Source organism: Lynx rufus, unplaced genomic scaffold (genome assembly GCF_022079265.1).
Source record: "Lynx rufus isolate CCGP_SWC_20201006 ecotype Redwood Valley unplaced genomic scaffold, mLynRuf1.p SCAF_16, whole genome shotgun sequence".
Taxonomy (NCBI): Eukaryota; Metazoa; Chordata; class Mammalia; order Carnivora; family Felidae; genus Lynx; species Lynx rufus.
Window position 1 is genome coordinate 139,686 of NW_025814830.1, and position 25,286 is coordinate 164,971.

Below are 25,286 nucleotides of genomic sequence, written 5' to 3' on the forward strand. Positions count from 1 at the left end.
GATCCGACCGCGCGTCGGCCGGGAGAGACCGCAGCTGGAGCTGCAGCGCCACCTTCCGGAACACGAGAGAACGCTTTCCAGGATACGGCCTGCTGAGTCCTTAAGACATCCCATTAAAGCTTTTGAATTGGGCCGCAGGGGAGAACAAGAGTGGGGCAGGTGCACCCATACAAAGTCAGAAGACCCCAGACGGTAAAAGTGCCATCGAATAGAATGCACCATCCGAAGGTCACTCGCGCTTTTTTTTTTTTTTTAATTTTTGAGAGAGAGCATGAGCAGAGGAGCGGCAGAGAGAAAGAGAGGGAGACACGGAATCCGAAACAGGCTTCAGGCTCTGAGCTGTCAGCACAGAGCCCAATGAGAGTCTCGAACTCACTAATGGAACCGTGAGATCGTGACCTGAGCCAAAGTCAGAGGCTTAACCCACTGAGCCACCCAGACGCCCCTAGGTGAATAGGTTTTTAAGAGAACAAACAGGAGATAAGAAACTTTGTGATAGTGTTTGCCTGTGCAGGCGTGAGCCGTCTTTCCATCGTCAGGGAATTAGAATAGTAAGTTTTAACTTTCCTTCTGCTTGGGAACAGCTCTTTCTGAAGAGGGAGTTTGTTGCATCCTTATACTGTAGAATATTCTGCTTTGAGTCACATAAGGGAAGAGCCAAGAAGGCTCCTTTGTGCATCGGTTGGGTCTCAAATGACTTCCCTTTAAAATAATCTTCAGGGCGCCTGGGTGGCTCAGTCGGTTTAGCGTCGGACTTCAGCTCAGGTCACGATCTCGCGGTCTGTGAGTTCGAGCCCCATGTCGGACTCTGGGTTGATGGCTCAGAGCCTGGAGCCTGCTTCCGATTCTGTGTCTCCCTCTCTCTCTGCCCCTCCCCCGTTCATGCTCTGTCTCTCTCTGTCTCAAAGATAAATAAACGTTAAAAAAATTAAAAAATGAAATAAAATAATCTTCATATTCAGGATGCCTGGGTGGCTCCGTTGGTTAAGCGTTGGACTCTTGGTTTCGGCTCTGGTTCGTGAGTTTGAGCAGCGCGGAGCCTGCTTGGGATTCTCTGTCTCCCTCTGTCTTTCCCTTTGCCCTGCTTGGGTTCTCACTCAAAAATACTTATATAAACCTTTAAGAAAAAAAAAAAAAAAAGCTTTAAGATAATCTTAATGTCAACCCTGGGGGTCTGAGTTGGTTTCCACACAACCAACCACAAGTCTGCTCAAGAGCTTAAGCCGCTTCGCTCCATCTTGGGTGGATGGCTTTTTGAAAGTTAGTGAAAGAGTGCTGCATTTCAGTCCCACTATTGGTGGATTGTACCCGGCGTTTCAGCACGTCGGGTGTTTGATGCCTGTCGTCACCTGTTCCGTCAGTCCTGCACCAGGCCCCTTCCCTCGCCTGGGACTCTCCCGTGAAGGAACGGTGCTTCTTCTGTCTTGCATCACGTTGCCTCTCGTGGCTGCTTGCTCCGCTGGCCCAGCCAGCTGAGCTCCTTGAAGAACAGGATGAATTCACAGTCATCTGTATCTTCTCCCATCCCCATGTGCTAGGCGGGGCGAGTGCATGATGCTTGCTTGTTAAATGCCATGCCTGTGTGGATTAACAGATATCAGAGCTCCCCTGCTTCTGGTTGGGTCCCAGCTCGGCTTGGGGGTCCCCCGCACCCGACTGTCCCAGGCGTGTGCAGACTGGCAAGTCAAGGGGCCTAAGAAGATGGGGGGAGGAAGGGCTGTGAGTGGGTCCCATGTTATACAGCTCCTACTTCTCTGGGTCCTTGGCGATCAAATGGATTTGAATATTTAAAAATCTTAGAAATAAAGGCACCTGGATGGCTCAGCTGGTTAAGTGTCCGACTCTTGGTTTCAGCTCCGGTCATGGTCTCACGGTTTGTGGGATTGAGCCCTGTGTTGAGCTCTGCGCTGACAGCGTGGAGCCTGCTTGGGATTCTCTCTCTCCCTCTCTCGCTCTCTCTCTGCCCCTGCTCATGTTCTCTCTCCAAATAAATAACGTTAAAAAAAAATCTTAGAAAGATATTGAAGGGGTTGAGGAAAGGTGCCCCCAGAATAGGCACTGTTGGCATGCAGGTTACTTTAAGTTGAAAGCAGTCAAGACCCTGAAGCCTCAAGAGGAACTTTCGCCCCTCCCTTAATTACATAGAAGAATCTAAATTGGATGTTTCCAGAGTAAAGATTATTAGCAGAGATAAATTTTATCTGAGTGACCCGTCTGTATGATAAAAAAAAAATTTTTAATGTTTATTTATTTCTGAGACAGAGACAGAGCATGAGTGGGGGAGGGGCAGAGAGAGAGGGAGACACAGAACCTGAAACAGGCTCCAGGCTCTGAGCTGTCAGCACAGAGCTCAACGTGGGGCTCGAACCCACGAGCTGAGATCATGACCTGAGCTAAAGTTGGATGCTTAACTGATTGAGCCACCCAGGCGCCCAAACCATATTTTATTTGTATGTTGTGTAACTCTTCATCTTGCAAGATGAAACTCTGCCCCCATTAAACACCTCCTCCTCCCCCTCCCTCTATCCCATGGCCAGCCCATTCTACTTTCTGTCTCCATGAATTTGAGGACTCCGGGTACTTCATAGAAGTGGAATCATACATCTGTCTTTGTGATCGGCATATCTCAGTTACCATAATGTCTTCCAGATTCATCTGTGTTGCAGCATATACCAAAATTCAGTCTTTTAAAGGCTGACTAATATTTCTTTGGGGGGCCCCCGGTTGGCTCAGTCGGTTGAGTGTCTGACTCTTGATTTAGGCTCAGGTCATGATCCAAGCAAGGGTCTTGGGATTGAGCCCCAAGTCAGGCTCCGTGCTGAGAGTGGAGTCTGCTTAAGATTCTCTTTCCCTCCCTCTCCCTCTGCCCCTCTCCCCTGTTCTCTCTCCCTAAACATTAAAAAAGAAAATTATTTAAGTAATCTCCACCCAGTGTGAGGCTTCAACCTACAACTCTGTGATCAAGAGTGACAGGCTTTTAGGGGCACCTAGGTGGTTAAGCGTCCGATTTTGTTTCAGGTCATGACCTCATGGTTCGAGGTCATGGGTTCGAGCCCCCCCTTTGTGCTCTGTGCTGACAGCTCAGAGCCTGGACCCTGTTTCAGACTCCGCGTCTCCCTCTCTCTCTGTCCCTCCCCTGCTCACCCTCTCTCTCTCTCAAAATAATAATAATAAAAATAAATAAATATTAGGGCACAGACTAGAAATAAAAGGAAGGGAAGAGGGGCGCCTGGGCGGCTCAGTTCGTTGAGCATCTGACTTTGGCTCAGCACATGATCTCACGGTTCATGGGTTTGAGCCCCATATCAGACTAGCTACTGTCAGCACAGAGCCCACTTCAGATCCTCTGTCCCTCTCTCTCTCTGCCCCTCCCCTGCTTGTGCTCTCTCTCCTCAAAAATAAACATCAGGGTTGCCTGTGTGGTTCAGTCGGTTAAGTGACTTCGGCTCAGGTCATGATCTCACAGTTCGTGAGTTTGAGCCCCGAGTTGGGCTCTGTGCTGACAGCTCAGAGCCTGGAGCCTGCTTCAGATTCTGTGTCCCCCTCTCTCTGCCCCTCCCCTGTCTGCACTTTGTCTCTCTCTCTCTGAGTGAAATAAACATTAAGAAAAAATTTAATAAAAACAAAAAAAAAGGAAGAGAATAGACACATTGTGCAAGTGGTAACAGGAAGCTGGCATAGCTGTTTTAACATCAGGCAATGGAGACTCTAAGAAAGAGAGTAGTATCAGGTGAGGTACATCATTTCATAATATCCAAGAGAACTGATCATTTTTATTTTCCCACCAGCTTTATTGAGGCATAGTTGACTTATCAGCTTGTGTAAGTGACCATTTTTCTTTACATTTTCGGTCATACTCTTACGTGGTAGGGTTGGTGAGGAAAAGTTGTGAACTGAAGAGAATTGCATTGCCAGAGGCGGGGCGGCATGGGAAGTAATGGTGGATACGTGGGTACATTTGGGTGGAACTAAAAGTCAAGACCGCTGTGCTGAAGGGGATACTTGAAATTGAGATTGTGGATGCTAAAGATGTTGGTAAGAGCCAAGTACAGGGCTGTCTGTGGGGTAAGCAGTAGAGTGAAGAATATGACCGTTGTGAGGATGGAAGTCAAGAAAATGAACAGCAAAGTTAATACGGTGAGGTTTTTTTTAATGTTTTAATGTGTTTTGTTTTTTTTTTTTTGAGAGAGAGTGACAGAGTGTAAGTGGGGGAGGGGCAGAGAGAGAGGGAGACACAGAATCCAAAGCAGGCTCCAGGCTCTGAGCTGTCAGCACAGAGCCCGATGCGGGGCTCGAACTCATGAGCTGTGAGATCATGACCTGAGCCAAAGTCAAGAGTAGGACGCTAAACCAACTGAGCCACTCAGGCGCCCCAGTTTCCTTTTTGTTTTTTGTGTTTTTAATATTTTTAAATGTTTATTTTGAGAGAGAGAGAGAGAGAGAGAGAGTGAGTAGGGGACAGGGTGGAGAGAGACTCCCAAACAGACTCCACGCTGTCAGCACAGAGCCCGATGTGGGGCTTGAACCCACGAACTGTGAGATCATGACCTGAGCCGAAGTCGGACGCTTAACCGACTGAACCATCCAGGCGCCCCTCTTTTTATGTATATAAAGATATTTTCTTAATGGTTACAATGGGGATTTTAGCCGACATTCTAAATTTGTAACAATCTAGTTTGAGCTGATGCCAACTTAGATTCAGTAACAGAGACACCATGCTCCTATCACTGTCAGTTATAGGTTTACTTTTGTGCCCATTAACACAGACATCATTTCTGATGCATTTATCCTTTATATCACGCAGGAAATCAGAGGGATTACAAATATTTACCTGTGTAGTTACGGTTTCTTTACATGCCTTCAAATTACTGCCGTGTGCCATTTCATGTCAACCTGAAGGACTCCCTTTAGCATCTTTCAAAAATCTTAATGTTTATTTTTGAGATACAGAACATGAGTGGGGGAGGGGCAGAGAGAGAGGGAGACACAGAATCTGAAGCAGGCTCCAGGCTCCAAGCTATCAGCATAGAGCCCGATGCGGGGCTAGAACCCATGAACCGTGAGATCATGACCTGAACAGAAGTGGGATGCTTGACCGAGTCACCCCAGGCGCTCCTTTGGCATTTCCTGTAGGGCAGGTCTGTTAACAAGCAACTCCTTGGTCTTTTATCTGGGAATGTCCTCACTTCTGTCTAGTTTTTAAAGGACAGTTTTGACGGATAAAGAATTCTTGGTTTGCAGCCTTTTCTTTCAGCACTTTATATCATTCCACCCCGTCGAGATCTTGTGAATCCTTGCAACAGCTCTTTAGACATATCCTTAATGATAAAGTGTGTCTTATGCTTATATATTTGAGAAGGGGATCATTGATTAATGTGTTATTGAGGCTCAATAAAATTCAGATGTTCAACAGACACTTCTTGACTGCCTACAACGTACATGGTGCCTACTGTTCAAAGGGTCAGGATTCAGGGGCACCTGGGTGGCTCAGTTGGTTAAGCATCCGACTTCGGCTGAGGTCATGATCTCACAGTCCATGGGTTTTGGGCCCTGAGTCAGGCTCTGTGCTGACTGCTCGGAGCCTGGAGCCTGCTTCGGTTTCTGTGTTTCCCTTTTTCTCTCTAACTCTCCCCTGCTCGTGCTCTCTTTCTCTCTCAAAAATAAACAAACATTAAAAAAATTGTTTTTAAAAAAAGGGTCAGGATTCAGAGGTAAGCAAGCGAAAGTTCACAGGATTCAAGAACTCACACTCTTGGGGCGCCTGGGTGGCTCAGTCGGTTAAGCAGCCGACTTCAGCTCAGGTCATGATCTCGCGGTCTGTGAGTTCAAGCCCCGCGTCGGGCTCTGTGCTGACAGCTCAGAGCCTGGAGCCTGTTTCGGATTCTGTGTCTCCCTCTCTCTGACCCTCCCCCGTTCATGCTCTGTCTCTCTCTGTCTCAAAAATAAATAAACGTTAAAAAAATTAAAAAAAAAAAAAAAAAAAAGAACTCACACTCTGATGGAGAACACAGATGATAAGTCAGTAAACCTTCAGTAGAGGGGTGCCTGGGTGGCTCAGTCGGTTAAGTGTATGACTTCGGCTCAGGTCATGATCTTACGGTTCGAGTTTGAGCCCCATGTCAGTCTCTGTGCTGACAGCTCAGAGCCTGGAGCCTGCTTTGGATTCTGTGTCTCCCTCTCTCAGCTCCTCCCCTGCTTACCCTCTCTCTCTAATAAATAAACATTAAAAATTAAAAAAAGAAACCTTCAGTAGAAATTTCAGTTTTGGATATACACCAGAAGCAAATGAGTAGTGATGTGACAGAGCTGCATCAAGATGCCTTAAACCCTATTCTCCCAAAAACTGAGCCTGAAGCAAGGATTATGCATTGATGCTTTCATGGGCGGCAAGAACGAACTTGTCAGAACTACTCTGATGCCAGGGTGGCAACCACTGGGAGACCACACTCTTGAAAACAGTCCAAAGCAGAGTTTGAAGATTTCTGAAGTTGAAACTGTGGGGGTGCCTGGGTGGCCTCGCCCTATCCCTGCCCCCACTTCCCTTCATGCAAGACAGCACCCACCCACACCTGCAGTCTGCAGACATCTGTATTCTGTGAATACTACACCCCAACCCGGAGGTAAACCAAACATTAAGCCCTACGTTGACCCCAGAATCTGGATCCTCTGTTGCCCTTGTAGGACGCTCCTCTGTGCTCTAACCACACTACCACCCTCTGCCCCCCAACCCCGTGCCAAGGCCAGACCCACAGGCATTCAAGTCTTCTAGCTCTTGAAGGCTTCAGTCTCCCAGGACCTGTCTGAGCACTAGCCATTCCTCCCCCAGCTTCTCAAACTCACTCCTGTGGGCTCTGGTCCTTTCCACAAGACGACCTCTCCCTTCTCTCTAGGACTCCTGACTCTAACTGCTCCCTTCATTGTCCCAGGACTGGATGGAGGGTCCCAGTGCCTCCCCCCAGGGTAAGTCCACTTGCCACCCCCCTTGAGCACCACCTCTTTGCTCCTGCTGTGGGACCCCCAAGATCTCATGTGCTGGTCCCATATTCCTTCCGGAACAGGTCACGTGTGACGATCCAACAAAGTGCCAGGCTCACACGTGATTCTAATGGTAGCTATTCTAGTGATCCAGTGAAATCGCAGGTAGTGTTACTTCTTATTTCCTTGGTGAGAAAAGACGTCGAACCCATTTCACTGGCTCACCGGCCATTTGATGATCTCTGTCAAGCGCTTATTTAAGTCTCCCTCCCTGCCTTTCCCACCAATTTGTTACTGACTTGGGGGATTTGGTTTTCTGTGAGTCCTTTACCAGGTGCATGGACAGGAAGTGCCTTCTTCCTGTTGTTTTTGCTGGCTTCATGGTTTCGCCTGACGAACAACTTTCAACAAGATCCAACGTGTAAACTTTTTATTTCACAATGAGCATCTTTTGTGTACCAAGAAACGCTGTCCACCCCAAGGCCGTGGCAGTAATCTCTAGATTACTGTTATTTTCTTCTAGAAGTCTGAGTCTTTTCTAAACCCGCTGTACCCACAGGGAAGGGGGTCTTCCTGTAAGAATTCACTAAGAGCAACGCCCATGGTAATGATGGTAAGAACAACAACAGCTAATATTTATTGAGCTTACGTGATATTCCAGATACACTTTCAAAGAGTTTACAAGTACCAGACGCAGTCACCACAACAGCAGGATTAGGTGTAATTATCCCCATTCCACACATAACGCACAGGGGGTACCAGGTCACTTCCCCAGTGAATCACAGGGAGTAAAGCGGTGGGATGGTGACGATAACGGGGAGGGAGTGTACCATGGTGGGAGGCTCTCCCGCATATGTTACATTGGCAGAGTTATTCCCCAGAACAAGTCTGAAATGAGACAGACATCGAGTGGTACTAGGAGGCTTCTATCCACTCACTGCACTAACCAATTCAGTAAAAAAAAAAAAAAAAAAAAAAAAAAAGTCTACACAGGGTATACGGTGATCACTAAGAAAAAGTGATTTCTCCATTCTCCAAATCTGCCTCAAGCATGACTCCTCTGAGGTCCTGTGAGCAGAAGGGTGTCTGGTGAAGGCTTTCTCGTGTTAAATCGTATCATGGGTTTTCCTTGTGTTGTGGAAGGAAGGAATGTGGGATGGAAGTTTCTGCATGTTCTTTGTGTTCAAGAGGTTTCCCAGCAGTGTGAATTCTCTCATGTTCTCGAAGATGGTTCACATGGTGACACCCCTTCCCACACTCCTTACCTTCAAAGGGCTTCTCACCCGTGTGAATCTTCTGATGCTGCGTAAGCTGATGGCCGTGACTGAAGGCCTTCCCGCACTCTTTACATTCGTAGGGCTTCTCCCCTGTGTGAATCCTCTCATGTTTCACAAGGCTCGACCCGTAGATGAAGGCCTTCCCGCACTCCCTACATTTGTAAGGCGTCTCGCCCGTGTGGATCCGCTCGTGCTGCGTGAGGTGGTAGCCACAGTTAAAGGCCTTCCCACATTCTGTGCACTTGTAAGGCTTCTCACCCGTGTGAATCCTCTCGTGCTTCACGAGGCTCGAGCCCCAGCGGAAGGCCTTCCCGCACTCCTTGCACTCATGTGGTTTCTCACCGGTGTGGATCTTCTGATGCTGAGTGAGGTAGTTGACTCGCGTGAAGGCCTTCCCGCACTCCTGGCACTCGTAGGGCTTCTCGCCAGTGTGGATCCTCTTGTGCTGGACGAGGCTCGAGCCGCAGATGAAGGCCTTCCCACAGTCCTTACACTCGTAGGGCTTCTCGCCGCTGTGAATTCGCTTGTGCTGGATCAGTTTATACACACGGCTGAAGGTCTTCCCGCAGTCTTTGCACTCGTAGTCCTTCTCCCCCGTGTGAAACCTCTGATGCTGGGTGAGCTCGTCACCACGTCTAAAGGCCTTCCCGCAGTCCTTACACTCGTAGGGCTTCTCACCCGTGTGGATCCTCTTATGAATGACCAGGCTCGAGCCCCAGCGGAAGGCCTTCCCGCAGTCCTTACATTCATAGGGTTTCTCCCCTGTGTGGATTTTCTGGTGTTGCGTGAGTTGATTGCCCCAACGAAAGGCCTTTTTGCATTCTTTACATTCGTAGGGTTTCTCCCCCGTGTGAATTTTCTGATGCTGAGTGAGCTGGTAGCCACGACTAAAGGCCTTCCCGCATTCCTTACATTCATAGGAATTCTCCCTAGCATGAGGTCTCTGGTGTGGTCTACCAGAGGTATTTTCTCTACAAGTGGGCGTTTTCTCATGGTTGGTTATCACTTGATTCAAACAGCCCTGCTGAGGGCCCTGTGATCTTTCAAACTCACCTTCACACATCCAGTTAAGGCCCAGGGATTTACTTTTTCCATTTGAGTTCCATCTGGATAAATTTATTTCGTAAATGCCCTTTTCTGTAGGTAAACTCTTGGTCCCATATGGTGACTCCAAATCTGGGGGAAAAAAAAATAAACATATTTGTTTCCTTCTAAGGAGAATGAAAACACAAAACTAACCACAAACCAAAAACCTTGTCTAAGAGAAATAAAACTTCTCTAGGAGAACAAACATGAATCCCCTAAGGGCTCTTGTTAGAATATAGAGTCCACTCCTGGGACCATAATACTTAATGAGGAAACACTGGAGATGCACACATTCCTGCTAAAGTCAGACAAGAAAAAGGAACTGTCTGTTAGACGCCCCACTATTTCCTATGAGCTGACGCAATTAAGCAGAAAGAAATCGGAGGGGCAGATCTCAAAAATAAAGATGATAAAGAACAAATCTGCAGATAATGTAATGACATACCTGGAAAATGCAGGAAAGTCAAATACACCACTAATGTAAAAAACAAGAACGTACAGTGGGGTAGCTGGGTATAAAATATTCTGAAATTATGTAGTGCCAGTCATATAATGAAAAGTAGTTCTGGACATAAAGACCCAACATCGAAGGCAATAAAAGAGACAATGTGTAGGATTCACTGTAAGAAACCTGGTAAACGCGTATAAAGGAATGTTCAGGAGGATCTGACCATCCGTGCGACGTTAACTCCAAGGGGCTGCAAAATCCTGAACATGTTCAACTTCCTGAGGTCACAACGATGCTACAAAGTGTTAAATGATCAACTGGGAGCATGCTAACAAAGCAGCCCTTTACTGTAGGAACTGGTAATTTTTTCTTTAAAGAACAATCTTTATCAGGTACAAACGGTGTCATTACATAACCAAGTAGTAGATGGAGCAGTTTCTCTTTAAAATAGTGCAGTGAACAAACAAAGAAGTGGTGATAAAAGATCACCATTTTTTTAAATGTATTTTTAATTTTTTTATTTAAAAAAAAAGTTTTTTTTTTAACGTTTATTTATTTTTGAGACAGGGAGAGACAGAGCATGAACAGGGGAGGGGCAGAGAGAGAGGGAGACACAGAATCCGAAACAGGCTCCAGGTTCTGAGCTGTCAGCACAGAGCCCGACACGGGGCTCGAACTCACAGACCGTGAGATCATGACCTGAGCCGAAGTCGGACGCTTAACCGACCGAGCCACCCAGGCATCCCTAAAATGTATTTTTTAAAGCTCATTTTGAGAGAGACAGACGGCGTGAGTGGGGGAGGGGCAGAGAGAGGAGAGAGAGGAGAGAGAGAGAGAGAGAGAGAGAGAAAGAGAGGAGAGAGAGGAGAGAGAGAGAGAGAGAGAGAGAATCCCAAGCAGGCCCCTCACCACCAATGCAAAGCCTGACGTGGGGCTCGAACTCACGAACCGCGAGATCACGACCGGAGCCAAAACCAAGAGTCGGACGCTTAACCGACCGAGCCACCCAGGCATCCCTAAAATGTATTTTTTAAAGCTCATTTTGAGAGAGACAGACAGCGTGAGTGGGGGAGGGGCAGAGAGAGGAGAGAGAGAAGAGAGAGAGAGAGAGAGAGAGAGAGAGAGAGAGAGAGAATCCCAAGCAGGCCCCTCACCACCAATGCAAAGCCTGACGTGGGGCTCGAACTCACGAACCGCGAGATCACGACCGGAGCCAAAACCAAGAGTCGGACGCTTAACCGACTGAGCCACGCAGGCGTCCCTAGAAGATCACCGTTTAGAATCCCTCTGCAAAAGTGGGTCTGGGCACCGAGTGTCAGTGACAGCTAAAGGCACAAAAAGAGCCATAACCAGACAACGTCTTGTGATGTTGGAACATAACCACACCCGGGAAGAGGTATTAGTGAAAATTAGACAAAAGGAAAAGGAGAAAAGCCCTCAAAGCTAGGAATCCAGCCAACCTGCACGAACGACAAAGGACATGGGATCACGCCGTCTACGCCCGGCCACTGGAGGCTGGTCATCCACGACACGAGAAGTGGGGTGAAGTAGAGGAGAATGGGTAGAGGGGGATGGGGTGGAGATCAGGTTCCTAGTGGTGACTTCTTCCCCACAGGCCTTGGGCCTTTGCAGTGAGCTTCCCAAATGCCCAGGGGCACACCTGCTCGCTGCCTCGATGGCACGTCCCAGGCGGACCGGCTGTCACTGTCCTCTGCACGCACACCCCCCTCTCAACCCAGGCTCCCGAAAGCAGCAAGTCACATCTGGCTTACAAATGAAAGGCCCCGCTTCCGAAAAAAGAAAGGCACGTGATGTGGGACTTAAGAAACAAATCATAAGCTCAAAAATGTTTTGATGGAGACCTCGCGAAATTTCTGACAAGCTGCAAGTCAAAGTGGTCAGACTTCAGAACAGAGAAAGGATCAAAGAACAAACAGGCAGCCAGACAGGAAGGTCTTATTTTAAACTCCCAAGGGCCTTACCCCTGGAGGCAAGGACAACGGGGGGGGTGACAGTGTGGACCCGGGCCACAACTCTAGGGTTCAATTCTTGCTTCTGCCTCCCTGTCTGACCTAGTCAACCTATGCCCAAGTATTCTCGCCTACAGATCAGACACGGCAATCGTGCCGACACCATAAGCTGGTGGGGACGAGATGAAGTCGTCCCGACGCCATAAGCTGGTGGGGGCGAGATGAAGTGTTTGTACACACAGTGCTCACAACAACGCCGGGTACACAGTGGGCACAGTATCAGCCACTAACACTATGGCTACTGTTTTCCAAGAGGAAAACAAGACATGTCCTGAAACGTTTACACGACACGGTCATCCAATGTTTAACTCAGGACTCAGGAATGGGAACTTTCAGCCTCATTGCAGGTAACAACGTGCAGCAAATGGAAAGTGCTCGCTTTGGTTTTACAGGAATGCTGTTCACTCGGTCTGCCTGTATGTCAGACGCTGGTTTACCAGGAAGATGAAGTTGCTGTGCGGAGCGGTTTTCCCAGGAGGTGGGTCCCCAGAGTAGCACAGTCCATCCACAGTGGTTTGGGCGGTAACATACTACCCTAATATGAAGATGGCTGTGAAATAAATATTCCAGAATCTAAATTCGCTTTGGTCACTAAGGACAGGATGCCCCAAAGGTGGGACGATCGCTGACAGAGCAGACGAGGGCGCATGACGCCCATTTTAGATGCGGCTGAGCTCAGGACACTCCTTGGGAAGGGGAAGAAGGAAGTCGGCTAGGTCCTTGGAAGGCAGTCCCGACGCTCCGGGGGGCAGGCGGCTCACCCAGGGACACCAGGTTGCTGTAGTTCTCCAGCATCACGTCCCAGTACAGGTCCCTCTGCGAGGAGTCCAGGCACGCCCACTCCTCCTGCGAGAAGTCGATGGCTACATCTGAGAACGTCACCAGACCCTGAGAACACAAACCCACACGTCCCTGATGAGATGAGGGAGCACAGGCTCAAGATGAAAGACAGGCCAGAAAGGGCTCTGTGCTGGGTCGGGCTGGACACGGACAGGACGCGGTGGGGGCTGTGACCGCAGCAGGGCCGGGCGGCTGAAGAGAAAACCCACGGCCTGTGGGATGCCTCCTTACTCCAACCTGTCAATCCTGGGGCTCCTCCTGAGTGCCTGCCCCATAATATCTCAGCAACTGTGGATTCCTGGGGCACCCTTTCCATCCTCCAAGGGAAGGAAAATGCCTAGGGTTTTGTCTCCGAAATGTGAGCTCTTTTACCTTCGAAACTAGAGCTCATGTGTCGGAATGTTCTCAAGCCTCATGCTCATCATTTGCCAAGACTTTAAGCAGTCTTCCTACGTAATGAGCAGCATTTTCTTATTCCCTCGTGGTAACAGATTAAATTTACTACAGCTGTACACCTAGGTATAACCAGACATCCGGGGTTTTCCCCAATTCTGGGAGTAGATGATCATCCGGGACTTCTGTACTGGGTGACCTTCTTACCCCTCGCCACCCACCACCCCTGCCTTTTCCCCATTCCTGACTTAGGATACTGGTGCAGATTCATGTGGATGGGAGTGTGGGTCTGGCAGGTTTCCTCGACAACACAATGCATCTCCTGGGTCCCCTGGTAACGCCACGGCCCCTCAGGCCCTAAGCACAGCCCTATCCGACTCCAAAAGCCTCCTGGAGCTCGAGCTCTCACCGCACACTGACACTGACCAGACAACGTGAACGTTCCCTTTTCTCGGCCTGAAAAAAGACCAGTGGAGAACGGGGAGAATTTTAGTTTTTGCATGTGGTCACATGGGACCACCACCTCCAACTCCTCAAACCACAGACATGGCCCAGGTATTTCTCTCAAGGGACTTTCCTCCTCCGCTGCTCCCCCGTTACTCCTGACAAAAACGTGAGCACACAGGAGACAGTGAAATCACTGGCTTGGGGGTGAAGTGACCATTAGCCATGCGGGGGCACAGGGCTGTATGGCATTGTCGTTCACCAGAACAGAAGACCCGAGGTGGTGGTTGGGGGGCAATTACAGGGGCCTCAGTTGGGCAGGAGGCTTCAGGATAACTCATAAAAATATCCACAGGACCTAAACATCACATTTCAAGAAGGAGAGAGAAAAACATACTTACGTGGGCCATAGTTTTAGAATCAAGAACTGATCAGTCCTCTTGGGGTTTCTTTTACCAAAGACACAAAATCCAGAGAAGCCAGAGATATACGAGAAAAAAAGAGGCATTAAAACAAGTGCACCTTGGTCCCCAAATGCCAACATACAACCTTCCTGCTCCTCTTTGTTTCCAAGCCCCGCCCCCGCATTCCTCTCCCACAATATGCACGTATCAACATGACACATCCGGAGAGGATACAGAGGAGTCTGCGCAAAAAGGGAAATCGCTCTCCCCGAACCCCCCAGAAACCCAGCTGCACACACACATTAGAGCGGCTTGTAGTTATGGTTTTGCCTTGAAGTCAGACCTACTCTCAGCTGTCATTTCTCAAGATAACTTTTACTTTTTAAATTTTTATTTTTTTAAGTAATCTCTACCCACAGCGTGGGTATGAACTCAACGACCCCCAGATCAAGAGTCGCACGCTCCAATGACTGAGACAGCCAGGCGGCCCTCAACATCATTTTTTCAACTGCAGCGCACGGACAGTGTCGTGTTAGTGTCAGGAATACGCAAGTCTGTATCTCACGCTGTGCACACAAGTGTAGCGGCCCTGTTACACTCGTTACAATGCCGCTGTGTTCCCTATGCTGTCCCTCTCATCCCTGTGACTCTCTCCAGGGCTGGAGGCCTGTACCTCCCCCCCCCCCCCCGTCCCTTCCAGCAACCATACTTGTTGGTGTTCTGCATTTATGGGTTTGTTTCTGTCTTAGTTTGTTCATTTGTTTTATTTAGATTCCACATATAAGTGAAATCATATGATATTTATCTTTCTCTTACTTCACTTAAAACTCTTTAGGTGCATCTATTTTGTTGCAAATGGCAAGCTCTCATTCTTCTTTCTCTTTTGCTCTCAATTTTTTTTTTTTTTAAACAGTGAGAGAGGACAAGAGCTGGGGAGGGGGGCAGAGTGAGAGAAAGTATCTTAAGCAAGCTCAATGCTCATCACAGAGCCCAACTCAGGGCTCGATCCCACGACCCTGGGATCATGACCTGAGTGAAATTAAGAGTCGGGTGCTCAACCTACTGAGCCACCCAGGTGCCCCTGCCCTCAACTTCCAAGAGGTGACCTACATCACACCTGATGAGAGTGTCTTTGTTTTGGTGCCTCTGGTTATACCCAACTAGTCTTAGGGCAGGAACTGGCTACACAAGAAAGGGCAACCCAGGTGATTCGGGGTGGGTGCTTTGGGTCATGATCTGATAATGAGATTAGCATGGAGACAATTAGTCAATCATGCCTGGATGATCAATCATTCAGTCAACCAACCAGGCCTGTGAAAACTCTGGGCGTTTGGCAATACTCTATGCATACTGTCCTACGTCCCTGTGACAGGGAATCCAGTCCTAACTCCATGGGGAGAGGACACTGGACACTGGAAGCTTGTTAATCTGCATCCTTCCCCTGTAATTAACTGTAACTGTGAGACAGTTCTCAGTGAATCCTAGGAATGCTTCCAGTCCTGATTTATTGAACCTGAAAGTCATTTCGGGAAAGTCCTGAACTTGGGTTGGTGTCAGGGCTGAAGGTAACCCTGTGTGGATCCCGTGCCCTCAAATCTGTTCTGGCCTCTAGATGGGGTGAGGTTGGTCAAGACACGACAGGTGGATACAGTGAAGGAAAGGCCACCACGTTCAGCACTGAGTCCAAAAAAGCTGACTGCATCGAGTACGATGTAAAAGAGTAAATGTTCATGAAATGCTAAGTTGGGAGAAATCCTTAAAAGACAGGACTACTTCGGAGATATTGGCAGCAGAAAAATCAGTCTACCAAAACAGAATTAATACAGTTGCAGTATTTTATATATGAACATATGTATGCGTATACAGATACACACAGACACAGAATAACCGTAACACATCAATAGAAACAGGAAACACAGAGAAACAGAAAGAAAAAGCCCGGAAAGTTATGCATCCCTTATGCAGAAAAGAGCTAACGGAGCAGGTTTGAAATTTCTTGGCCCTTGGCTGGACTTCCGGAGGGTCCCCGCCACTCCCTGACAAGGCGGCTCACTGCTCTTAAACTGTAGAAACCATGTGGTTTATACGGAACCCTTGCTTTCCTCTGGGGGTCTGCAATTCTGGGATGTACCAGGCAGACGGTGCCTCTGTGACTGGGCCCTGATGAGCTTTTCTGGTGGACGACACTTCACATGTGCTGCTGTCACTCAAGCTGGGGGATTAAGCATGTCCTGGGTCACTGCACTGGGAAGGCGCTCTTGGAAGGGTGTGCCTGGATTCCTCCCGACATTGTCCCGTGTGCCTGTCCCTCGGCTGACTGTGCTGTGTGCCCTGTCACCGGATAAACCCTGGCCACAAGCAGGACTGACTGTTGAATCCTGTGAGCCCACTCAGAACCACAGAACCTACTGGTGACCTGAAACCCGTCTGATCTTGATTTTCTCCTTCTTTTCTTAACGGTTGGTTATTTTTGAGAGAGACACAAGAGCGTGAGCAGGAGGGGCAGAGACAGAGAGGGAGACACAGAATCCAAAGCAGCCTCCAGGCTCTGAGCCATCAGCACAGAGCCCCATGCAGGGCTCGAAGTCACAAACCGTGAGATTATGACCTGAGCTGAAGTCGGACACTTAACCGACTGAACCACCCGGGCGCCCCATGATCTTGATTTTCTTAACTACACCTCACTTGGTGTGTAACAGCAGGTGTTGGTTGGATGTATATACGTGTGTGCGTTTCTTTTAAGTTCATTAAATGGCAGGGCACCTGGGCGGCACAGTCGGTTAAGTCTCCGACTTCAGCTCAGGTTATGAACTTGTGCGGTTCGTGGGTTCGAGCCCCACACAGGGCTCTGTATTGACAGCTCAGAGCCTGAAGCCTGCTTCAGATTCTGTGTCTCCCTCTCTCTCCTCCCCTCCCCTGCTCACACTCTCTCTCAAAAATAAACAAACTTTAAAAAATTTAAAAAAATTCATTAAATGGCCGTTGGACTCTCAAACAACAGAGAAACTTCTTTTTTAAAGTCTCTTTTTGGGGCGCCTGGGTGGCGCAGTCGGTTAAGTGTCCGACTTCAGCCAGGTCACGATCTCACGGTCCGTGGGTTCGAGCCCCGCGTCGGGCTCTGGGCTGACCGCTCAGAGCCTGGAGCCTGTTTCAGATTCTGTGTCTCCCTCTCTCTCTGCCCCTCCCCCGTTCATGCTCTGTCTCTCTCTGTCCCAAAAATAAATAAACGTTGAAAAAAAAAAAAAGTCTTTAAAGTCTCTTTTTGACATGGTGGGAAAAAAAGCTCAGAATACATGATCTTTGCATTATTTTCCGCATTGACTTTTATTTCCTTTCACTTCCTAATACGTAAACCAGCTCTTTGGTGCACCCCCATGCCCACACATGCTGGGGCACCGACTAGAAACAGGACCAGAATTCCAAGGGGTGCTCTGCAGACATTGACAGCTGTCTCACTGGAAGGCTGAACTGGACTTCTGAACTTGGCCTTCCAGCCACGGTGTCCTGTGCACAAATGCTAAACCACCTGACCCTGTCAGTCTTCACTTTGCATCAGACATCATTACAGACGACCTGTAAGGTCTAAAACTCGGGTAGCAAATTCCATTTTACTCCACACACAGCCCGTGCATTCAGTTATCTGGTCATGACCTGACAACCGTGAGAATGATTCTCTCCTTCCCAGCACCTTTCGGAGCACGTCACCTACGAGTCTCCACAGACCCTGACTGCAGGCTGCCCAGGGCTTCCATTCAGTCTCCCTTTCGGGCCGGGTTATGGGCAACGTGCAGGTAATGATGTGCTCAGTCATCGCTCGTTCCCAGTGCTCACACCACAGGGTCAGGCCCCTTGTAGGCACTTAACAAAGATAGGAGTTTGATGCAAAATTCCTCTTTTGGGAACACTTATCCCAAGGAAACAGAAAGAGGTGTACAAATATGTGTACAAGAATGTTGAGGACTTTTTAAAAATGGGACAGCTTTAGAAATGTTTTGAGATAATTGTCGACTCGCATGCAGTTGCAAGAAATAATACAGAGGGAGCCTGTGTACCCTTTACCCAGCTGACCCCAATGGTAACACATCACAAAACTACAGGACAATGTAACAATCAGGACATTGATACGGATGTAATCCATCAATTTTATTCAGATTTTCCAGAGAATTGTTTTAAAAGATGGAAAAAAAAATAAAAGAAAGAAATAGAAATAGCTCATGGTAGAGGACAGATGAAATAAATTATGGTCTGTTATAATGACATATAATACATTTACTAACAATGATATTGACTTATATTCCTTAAGAAAAAAAATTAAGGTAAGTTACTAAGTGAAGAAAACAGGTTTAATAAATATGTGTAATTTGGGAGAAGAGGTCTTGGTGAAATTAAGAATAAGGCCCTGTGGTCTTTTAGGATGTGAATCTGAGCTCTGACAGTTGCTAACCTCCCACTGTCTGTTCCCCCATGGGTAAGACGGGGGTAAAAACAGTATCGGGCAGGTAGGACTGCAGCAACTATTAAGATAATCTATATAAAACACAATAATATTAAGTTACTTAATACCAGTTAGCAGCTATGATTGAAAATCAGTCACATCACACTGTTTTTATGAAAGGAACTCAAGCGTGCCTTTTCCTTTCTTCTACTGAAAGGTGCTTCTCAAACCTGTTTCTATATAATCCATGCTAACAATTTTCCGAGCCTCTTGGGAAATGAAATTCTTTTAAATCATCAGCAAAAAAACATTCTGAGACACACATGGAGAAAATGAGGGACAGACCGGAGTCTGCATGGAAAATCCAGCTCAGAATCTAACCTGAGAAGGTGTCAAACTGACAGCACGCGGCTGGACCTCCTACTCCATTGTCAGGGGAGATTTCTGTCACCTTACACCTTTCTCATGTATCTGCCCGTGCAAATGTTAGAGTACAGCTCGTATCTGTAGTAAGTCAGTACTTATAGTCACGTTCTGTGAAAGGAAAATTCAAATCTTACAAAATCTAATTTTGAAAGCCTGTCTGTGTTGATAATTTGTTCATGGAATTAATTTTAAATGATGCCTTTCTAATCCTTGAAGGTGTAAATATGTGAGAGATTTTTTTTCCTAAGCAAGATGAGGATCACTGGAACACTTCTCTCCACATGCACACAGGTACAATGGGACCCACGGCTGACTTGGACGCCTCTATAAACTAACATCTGGAGAGTCTATGGCTCACTTACGTTATCACTTTGCAGGATCCAGGACTCTGAGGACAAAAACCACACATGTATGCACAGACAGGGAGGGAAGGGCTGGGCACATACATACCAAAAAATCAACAGCAATTAGCTCTGGATGGTACACTTATGGGTAATTTCGAGTTTCTTCTTTACGGGCTCCTTAGGGAACTGAAGCTTTTGCGGCAGGCCTGAATTAATCCCATGATAAGAAACATAAGAGTCCCAAATTAAAAAAAAAATCAACAAAGAGAAAGACCATAGTCATGGGGGAGTGGGTAATATTGCAGTCATCAGGGGAACGCTGGGTGGACAGGCCTGTGACAGGCAGGAAAACGGTCTCCCCAAGATGTCCATCCACATCCTTGCCCTGGAGCCCATGAATATGTTACATTACAGAGCAGAGGGGAGCTAGGGCCCAGGTGGACTTGGGAGTTGCTCCTCACCTGACCTCAACACAGGGAGGTACCCTGAATTTTGCCAGGTGGGCCCAACGTAATGCAAGGGTCCTTACAAGTAAGTGAGGGGGTGATAAGAGAGAAAGACCTGACCACTGAGGCAGGGTCAGAGTCACTGGGATCCAGTAACTGGGGTCCTGAAACACAAGGCTGTCACTTAGGGAGACAAGGTCTTTGGAAACAAAGGAACAACTTCACAGTGGAGAAAACTGACAAACTACCTCAACCAGATGATCAAGTTCAAACTCAGCCATCATAAATCGTGATGTATTCTTGCCATGACAAGATGAAAGCAATGTGATCTTCCACCCCCAAAACCATACACCCAGTCCAATCATGAGAAAAGCATCAGGTTCCGAGAGAGGGGCATCCTACCAAGTACCTGTACCTCTCAAAACCGTCAAGGTCATCAGAAACAAGGGAGCTTAAGGGCACATGACAGTGAAATGTAATGGGATCTCCTGGATGGCATCCTGGAACAGATGAAGAACATTACGTAAAAACTAAGGAAATCTGAATAAAGCACAGATTTCAGTTAATGATAACATATCAAACCTGGCTCATCAACTGTGAATTAATATCCCACCCTAACGTACGTTGTTAATGGTGGGGGAGACCTGGGCATTCTCATACTATCTTTGCAATTTTTCTGCAAATCTCAAACCATTTTAAAAATTAACATGGAGAATATGCAACCTGTAGCCCGCAAAACATGAACTATTTAATATGTGACCTTTCACGGAAAACGTCTGTGAAACCCTGCTCTAGACCCAGAACTCACACACAACGTCAAACTACGTTGCTTCTTATAGTTAAGACAGAGAGGCAAGTGAAACCCAGGAAAACAAACGGAGGCTGTCCAGACCCCCAAAAAGATGGGGATAATACAACAAATCTCAACTTATTGCTCCCTGGAAAAAAAGTCCCTGCCTTTGATGAAAAGACCTTTGTTCAAGCCCCACTTTTAAGAGCATCACAAAGCTGGTAACTTTCTCATTCGCTGGCCCACACCCTCAAAACTTCTCTGTTCTTATTTTGCTCTGGAAGTCAGGCCTGTGGTTAAAGACCGACGAAGTCTAGTGCTTGATTCCACCTTACAAGTCAGATCGTCCTGACCAAAGCACCCTCTAAAATAAAGCACCACAGGGAACCTCTCCACTGCAGTCCTCTGTTCTGTGTTGTGTGCATACACCTGCCTGACCCCCATCACACCTCTTGGGCAAGAATGACTGAGGTTAAGTCCCCATCAGGGAGAACATTTCAGGCCAAGGAAAGCAGATATTCTGAAGTCCTAAAAGCACAAGTCATTGACAGAATAAAAAGGGTAACTCATCTGAACCTTGACTTTAAGGTGTGTAACAAGCCGTCTTCCTCCTCAGGATGCTTTTTCTGGACGACAGCTGGCCTGGGGGAAAGAGAAGGAGACACTAGGGCCTTTCTGGAGCACAAACTTAGCAGGAAACACCCTCCAAGCCCACACATCCTATCTAAAACCAATCAGGAATGAGAGGGAACTGGGATCTGAGTATTTCGGAGATTCCCGGGGACCAGGCTGGAGTAACTGGGGTTCTGACATATGAAGCAGCCCCATCTCCCAAGTCAGGGACCTCTCCCCTCCAAAGAAGGAATCTCATTCCCGAGGCCCTTCGGTCCTGTTACTGTGGTAGCCCGTAAAGTCAATACTTCGTTCTAAAACAGTCATCTCATGCTACGTCTGTGCCCTTCCTGTCGGTCACTTTCGCGGCAGGGTTCGGGCTCTCATCTCCCTCTGTGACCACTCCCCTTCCTCCCCCCTCCACCCCGGGTTGGAACGTGCTCCGGTTGGAGCAGCGACAGCAAAGCTACAGGTTGCACTGTCCCCTACTAATCCCAGCCTCGCCACCGCACATGCCGTCACGACACGCACCTTGGCCCCGCCACCCCCGCGGCTGCGCGAAGGCACCGTAACACTCCAGACCCGCCCCTCCGCCTCCCTGCTACCCGCCGCACGAAGGCACCCGTGACAGGCACGGTGGCCCATCCGACCCCCTGCCGCCCCCGCCGTGGCGCGAAAGCACCCGTGACAGGCACGCAGCTCCAGCCGGGCCCCTCCACCCCTGCGGAGCCCAGTCGCGCAATCGCGGTCCCGCCGCCGCCCCCCCCCCCCGCCTCCCGCGAAGTGCGTCACAGCCTCCGAGCTGGGGCCTGCCCCCCCGCGCGCACCGCGGCCCCGGGGACCCGGCCCCTGGCACCCCCCCCGACGCTCCCGCACTTCTCCCCGCAGCAGCTCCCGCAGGCCCAGGCTCCGCGTCGGGCCTCCGCGCCCGGGATGCCTTCCCCACCGCCCTCCCACGCCGTCCCCCGCGCCGCTCCTCTCCCGGGAGGCCACCCACTCACCGCTCGGGGCCCCACGACCCACTGGAAGTCGGGAGGGGGCGCGAGGGGGCGCAAGGCGCGAGGTTAACTCCGAACCGCGTCTGCGGGATGCGAAGCAGAGACGATGCTAGACCTAGCGAGCCTCTCCCGGCAGGCACGTCGCCGCGTTCCGACTTCAGAGAGGGGGCGGTGCACCGGGCCTCTGGGAAATGTAGTCCAGCAGCCCGGGAATACGCGGAGCTTGAAGCGCGGCGGCCCACTTCCCCGGCATGCAACTCTGCGCGGCCCGAAGCGCTGTGCCTCACAGACTTCTGGGAAATGTCGTTCAGGGGAAGGACTCGCGGAAGGATGGGGGGGGGGGGGGTGCGGCGGCGCTCCCAGCGTGCATTTCGGCCTCTACGTAAGGATGGCTCGTCGTCTGTGTGATGTCGCTCGTTGCCAAGGGGTTGATTTTAAGAGTAATTGAGACTTTTCTCTCAGACCATTATTTGACTTGTGAAAAACAAAAACAAAAAGCCCAAAACAACGTTTTTTCCCCCTAATGCTGACGTTCCTTATACAGCCGTTAACTGGCACATTTCTTTCCTTATGCAGTGGGACTATGTGGTTCCACTCTAGTATTGGTCCCATCGTAAAAGCAGCACGTTTGCCTCTTTAATCACCACTCTGTAACCGAATCAATTGTTTTAAAAACTACCTTGAATGATGATGATGTTAGTTACTTTTGGCGTTTTCTTGTAGGTTCATTTTATTCGTTCTCTATTCCAGATGCAGCATCAGTCACTTTCTCCAAAAAGCCTGGACTCCTGTTGTTTGGAAAGAACATTAGAGAACACAAACTCCGTACTCTTGGGCTGACACTGCTTTTAGGTGCTTTTGGTGAACAGAGGTAGGAAAAGAATTCTTGTATTCCTGTTCATAATTTTCAAATTAAATCTGACCTTATAGCATTGTTCTCTCAATTTATTAAATCCCAACTTTATAATTACTTATTGTCACCTACAACATAAAGGGAATGCTTTTTTATATTTTATATTATTTTTCTTTTTTTCTTTTTAAAGTTTTTTTTTTTTTTTTTTTTTTTTTTTTTGAGAGAGAGAGAGAGAGCAGAAGCGGGGAAAGGTCAAAGAGAAAGAGAATCCCAAGCAGGCTCTGCAACATCAGTGCAGACCCCGATGTGGGGCTTGAACTCACAAACTGAGATCATGATCTGAGTCAAGATCAAGAGTCGGAAGCTTAACCGACTGTGCCACCCAGTTGCCCATATTTATGATTTTTCTTAAAGTTTACTTGTTTTGAGAGCAAGCGGGTGAGCAGGAGACAGGCAGAGAGAGAGAGAGAGAGAGAGAGAGAGAGAGAGAGAGAATTCCTGTGCTGTCAGCATAGAGCCTGACTTAAGCTCGAACTCACAAGCCACCTGAATCGAAACCAGGAGTCAGAGGCTTAACCAACTGAGCCACCCTGGTGCCCCTAAAGGAAATACTTTCAAAATAACGATGTTGATAGAACTGTGATATAACAAAAGAAAATCTGAAATGTTCTCCATAATTCTTTTTGTCCTTAGAATGGCTCCCATTCAAGATACTGCACTGTTTCTTTATCAGTAATGAACTATTTAAAAATGGTGTTGCAACGACAGGGTAGTTATTTGGAAAAAGGTCAAATTCATTCAATAGCTCAAATTATATATCAGGATAAAGTACAAGAGGATCAGAGATGTAAAAGTAAAAAAGTAAGTCATAAATATGATAAAAATGTGTACATAACATGGAAATAAGGAGAGATCCTTTCGAACTGTAACCCAAAATCCAGAAGTTGTAAGAGACACATCACAGTTTAAGTGTTGAAAGCAAAAGACAAAGAGGAAATCCTGAAGCAGCAACAGAACAGACTCATTGTATAGAGGATAACAACAATGTGATGACTAATGCCTGGCACTTCATCAGAAATAGTAAGTGAAGGCAGTGGAATGAGATATTCAAAGTAATGAGAGAATAATAATTTAAAAAGGTCCAAGAGGAATACTATATCCAGCAAAACTATCATTAAAAAATCAGGGGGAAATAAAGACATTTCCAGGCGAACAATATGCAAAGAACTTCCGTAACTCATGAAGAAACCAACCCAATTAAAAAAGAAACAGGAGGGGTCCCTGGGTGGCTCAGTCAGTTAAGTGTCCAACTTTGGCTCAGGTCATGATCTCATGGTTTGTGAGTTCAAGCCCCACATTGGGCTCTGTGTTGACACCTCAGAGCCTGGAGCCTGTTTTGGATTCTGTGTCTCCCTCGCTCTCTCTCAAAAATAAACATTAAAAAATTAAAAAAAAAAAAAAAGAAATAGGGAAAAGCCTTGAATAGACATGTCACCAAAGATATATGAATGGCTCATAAGCAAATATGCTCAACATCATCAGGCACTAGGAAAATGCAAATCAAAACTACAGTGCAATTATTACACTCTTTAAAATGGCTATACTATGAAAGAGCAAAAACACTGTTGCTGAGGCTATGGACTTAGGAGGCCTTACCTATTTCTGTGCAGAATGGAAAATAACAAAGCATTTTCTATTTTTAAAAAAATCTATAATTTTAAGGGACATGTATTACTTTCTAGGTTATATTGCACATCCTGACTGAGGAAGAAAACAATCTGAGTAACCAATTTCAATATACAGATTAAAAGGCATTGGAGGTCTCTGAATCTAATAAGGTCTGTTTCATTTTATTTAAAAAATATTTTTTTGGGGGGGCGCCTGGGTGGCTCAGTCGGTTAAGCGTCTGATTTCAGCTCAGGTAATGATCTCACGGTCTGTGAGTTCGAGCCCCGCATGGAGCTCTGTGCTGACAGCTCAGAGCCTGAAGCCTGTTTCAGATTCTGTGTCTCCCTCTCTCTCTGACCCTCCCCCATTCATGCTCTGTCTCTCTCTGTCTCAAAAATAAATAAACGTTAAAAAAACATTTTTTTTTTTAACGTTTATTTTTTGAGAGAGGGAAACACAGAATCTGAAGCAGGCTCCAGGCCCCGAGCTGTCAGCACAAAGCCCAACGTGCGGCTCAAACCACAGACCGTGAGATCATGACCTGAGCGGAAGTCGGACACTTAACCAACTGAGCCCCCCAGGCACCCCAAAATCTGTTTCATTTTAAGCCAGAGATAGTTCCAATGTGTTGGAATCTCTTTTAATGAAGAAAAATTAATTTGTTCATATTATTTTATCAGGCTACTAAAAAAATATGAACAAAATGAAACAAGAGAAAATTTTAACTTGATCTCCTTTAAATACATAATGTAAAGGTACAAATATGACTTTAGCTGTTTAAATGTAGCCAGTTAGCAATTAATATTAGCCAAATTCA

The 25,286-nt window shown here is 47.5% G+C and overlaps 1 protein-coding gene across 5 annotated transcripts; it reads right to left on the bottom strand.

Annotated features, from left to right (window-relative positions):
• Positions 1–7,583: 7,583 nt before the first annotated feature.
• On the bottom strand, positions 7,584–22,100 carry ZNF331 (zinc finger protein 331). 5 transcript variants are annotated; one of them, XM_047077458.1, is made up of 6 exons: positions 21,952–22,100; positions 20,915–20,980; positions 19,209–19,308; positions 13,895–13,942; positions 12,578–12,704; positions 7,584–9,428 (listed from the first exon to the last, which is right to left on the bottom strand). In XM_047077458.1, exons 4-6 carry the CDS (start codon positions 13,901–13,903, stop codon positions 8,092–8,094), a joined length of 1,473 nt encoding a protein of 490 aa, XP_046933414.1. In that variant the 5' UTR covers positions 13,904–13,942; positions 19,209–19,308; positions 20,915–20,980; positions 21,952–22,100; the 3' UTR covers positions 7,584–8,091. The 5 variants fall into 5 exon arrangements, with proteins under 5 accessions (XP_046933414.1, XP_046933411.1, XP_046933413.1 ...); XM_047077455.1 differs by having other exon boundaries at positions 19,209–20,048; XM_047077457.1 differs by having other exon boundaries at positions 19,964–20,980.
• Positions 22,101–25,286: the final 3,186 nt, after the last annotated feature.

Excerpts from the sequence above, each read along its gene's own strand:
- ZNF331 (XM_047077458.1), bottom strand. Across the intron at positions 9,429-12,577 it reads CAGCAACCTGGTGTCCCTGG|ATTTGGAGTCACCATATGGG; the intron begins GTGAGCCGCCTG and ends TTTTTCCCCCAG.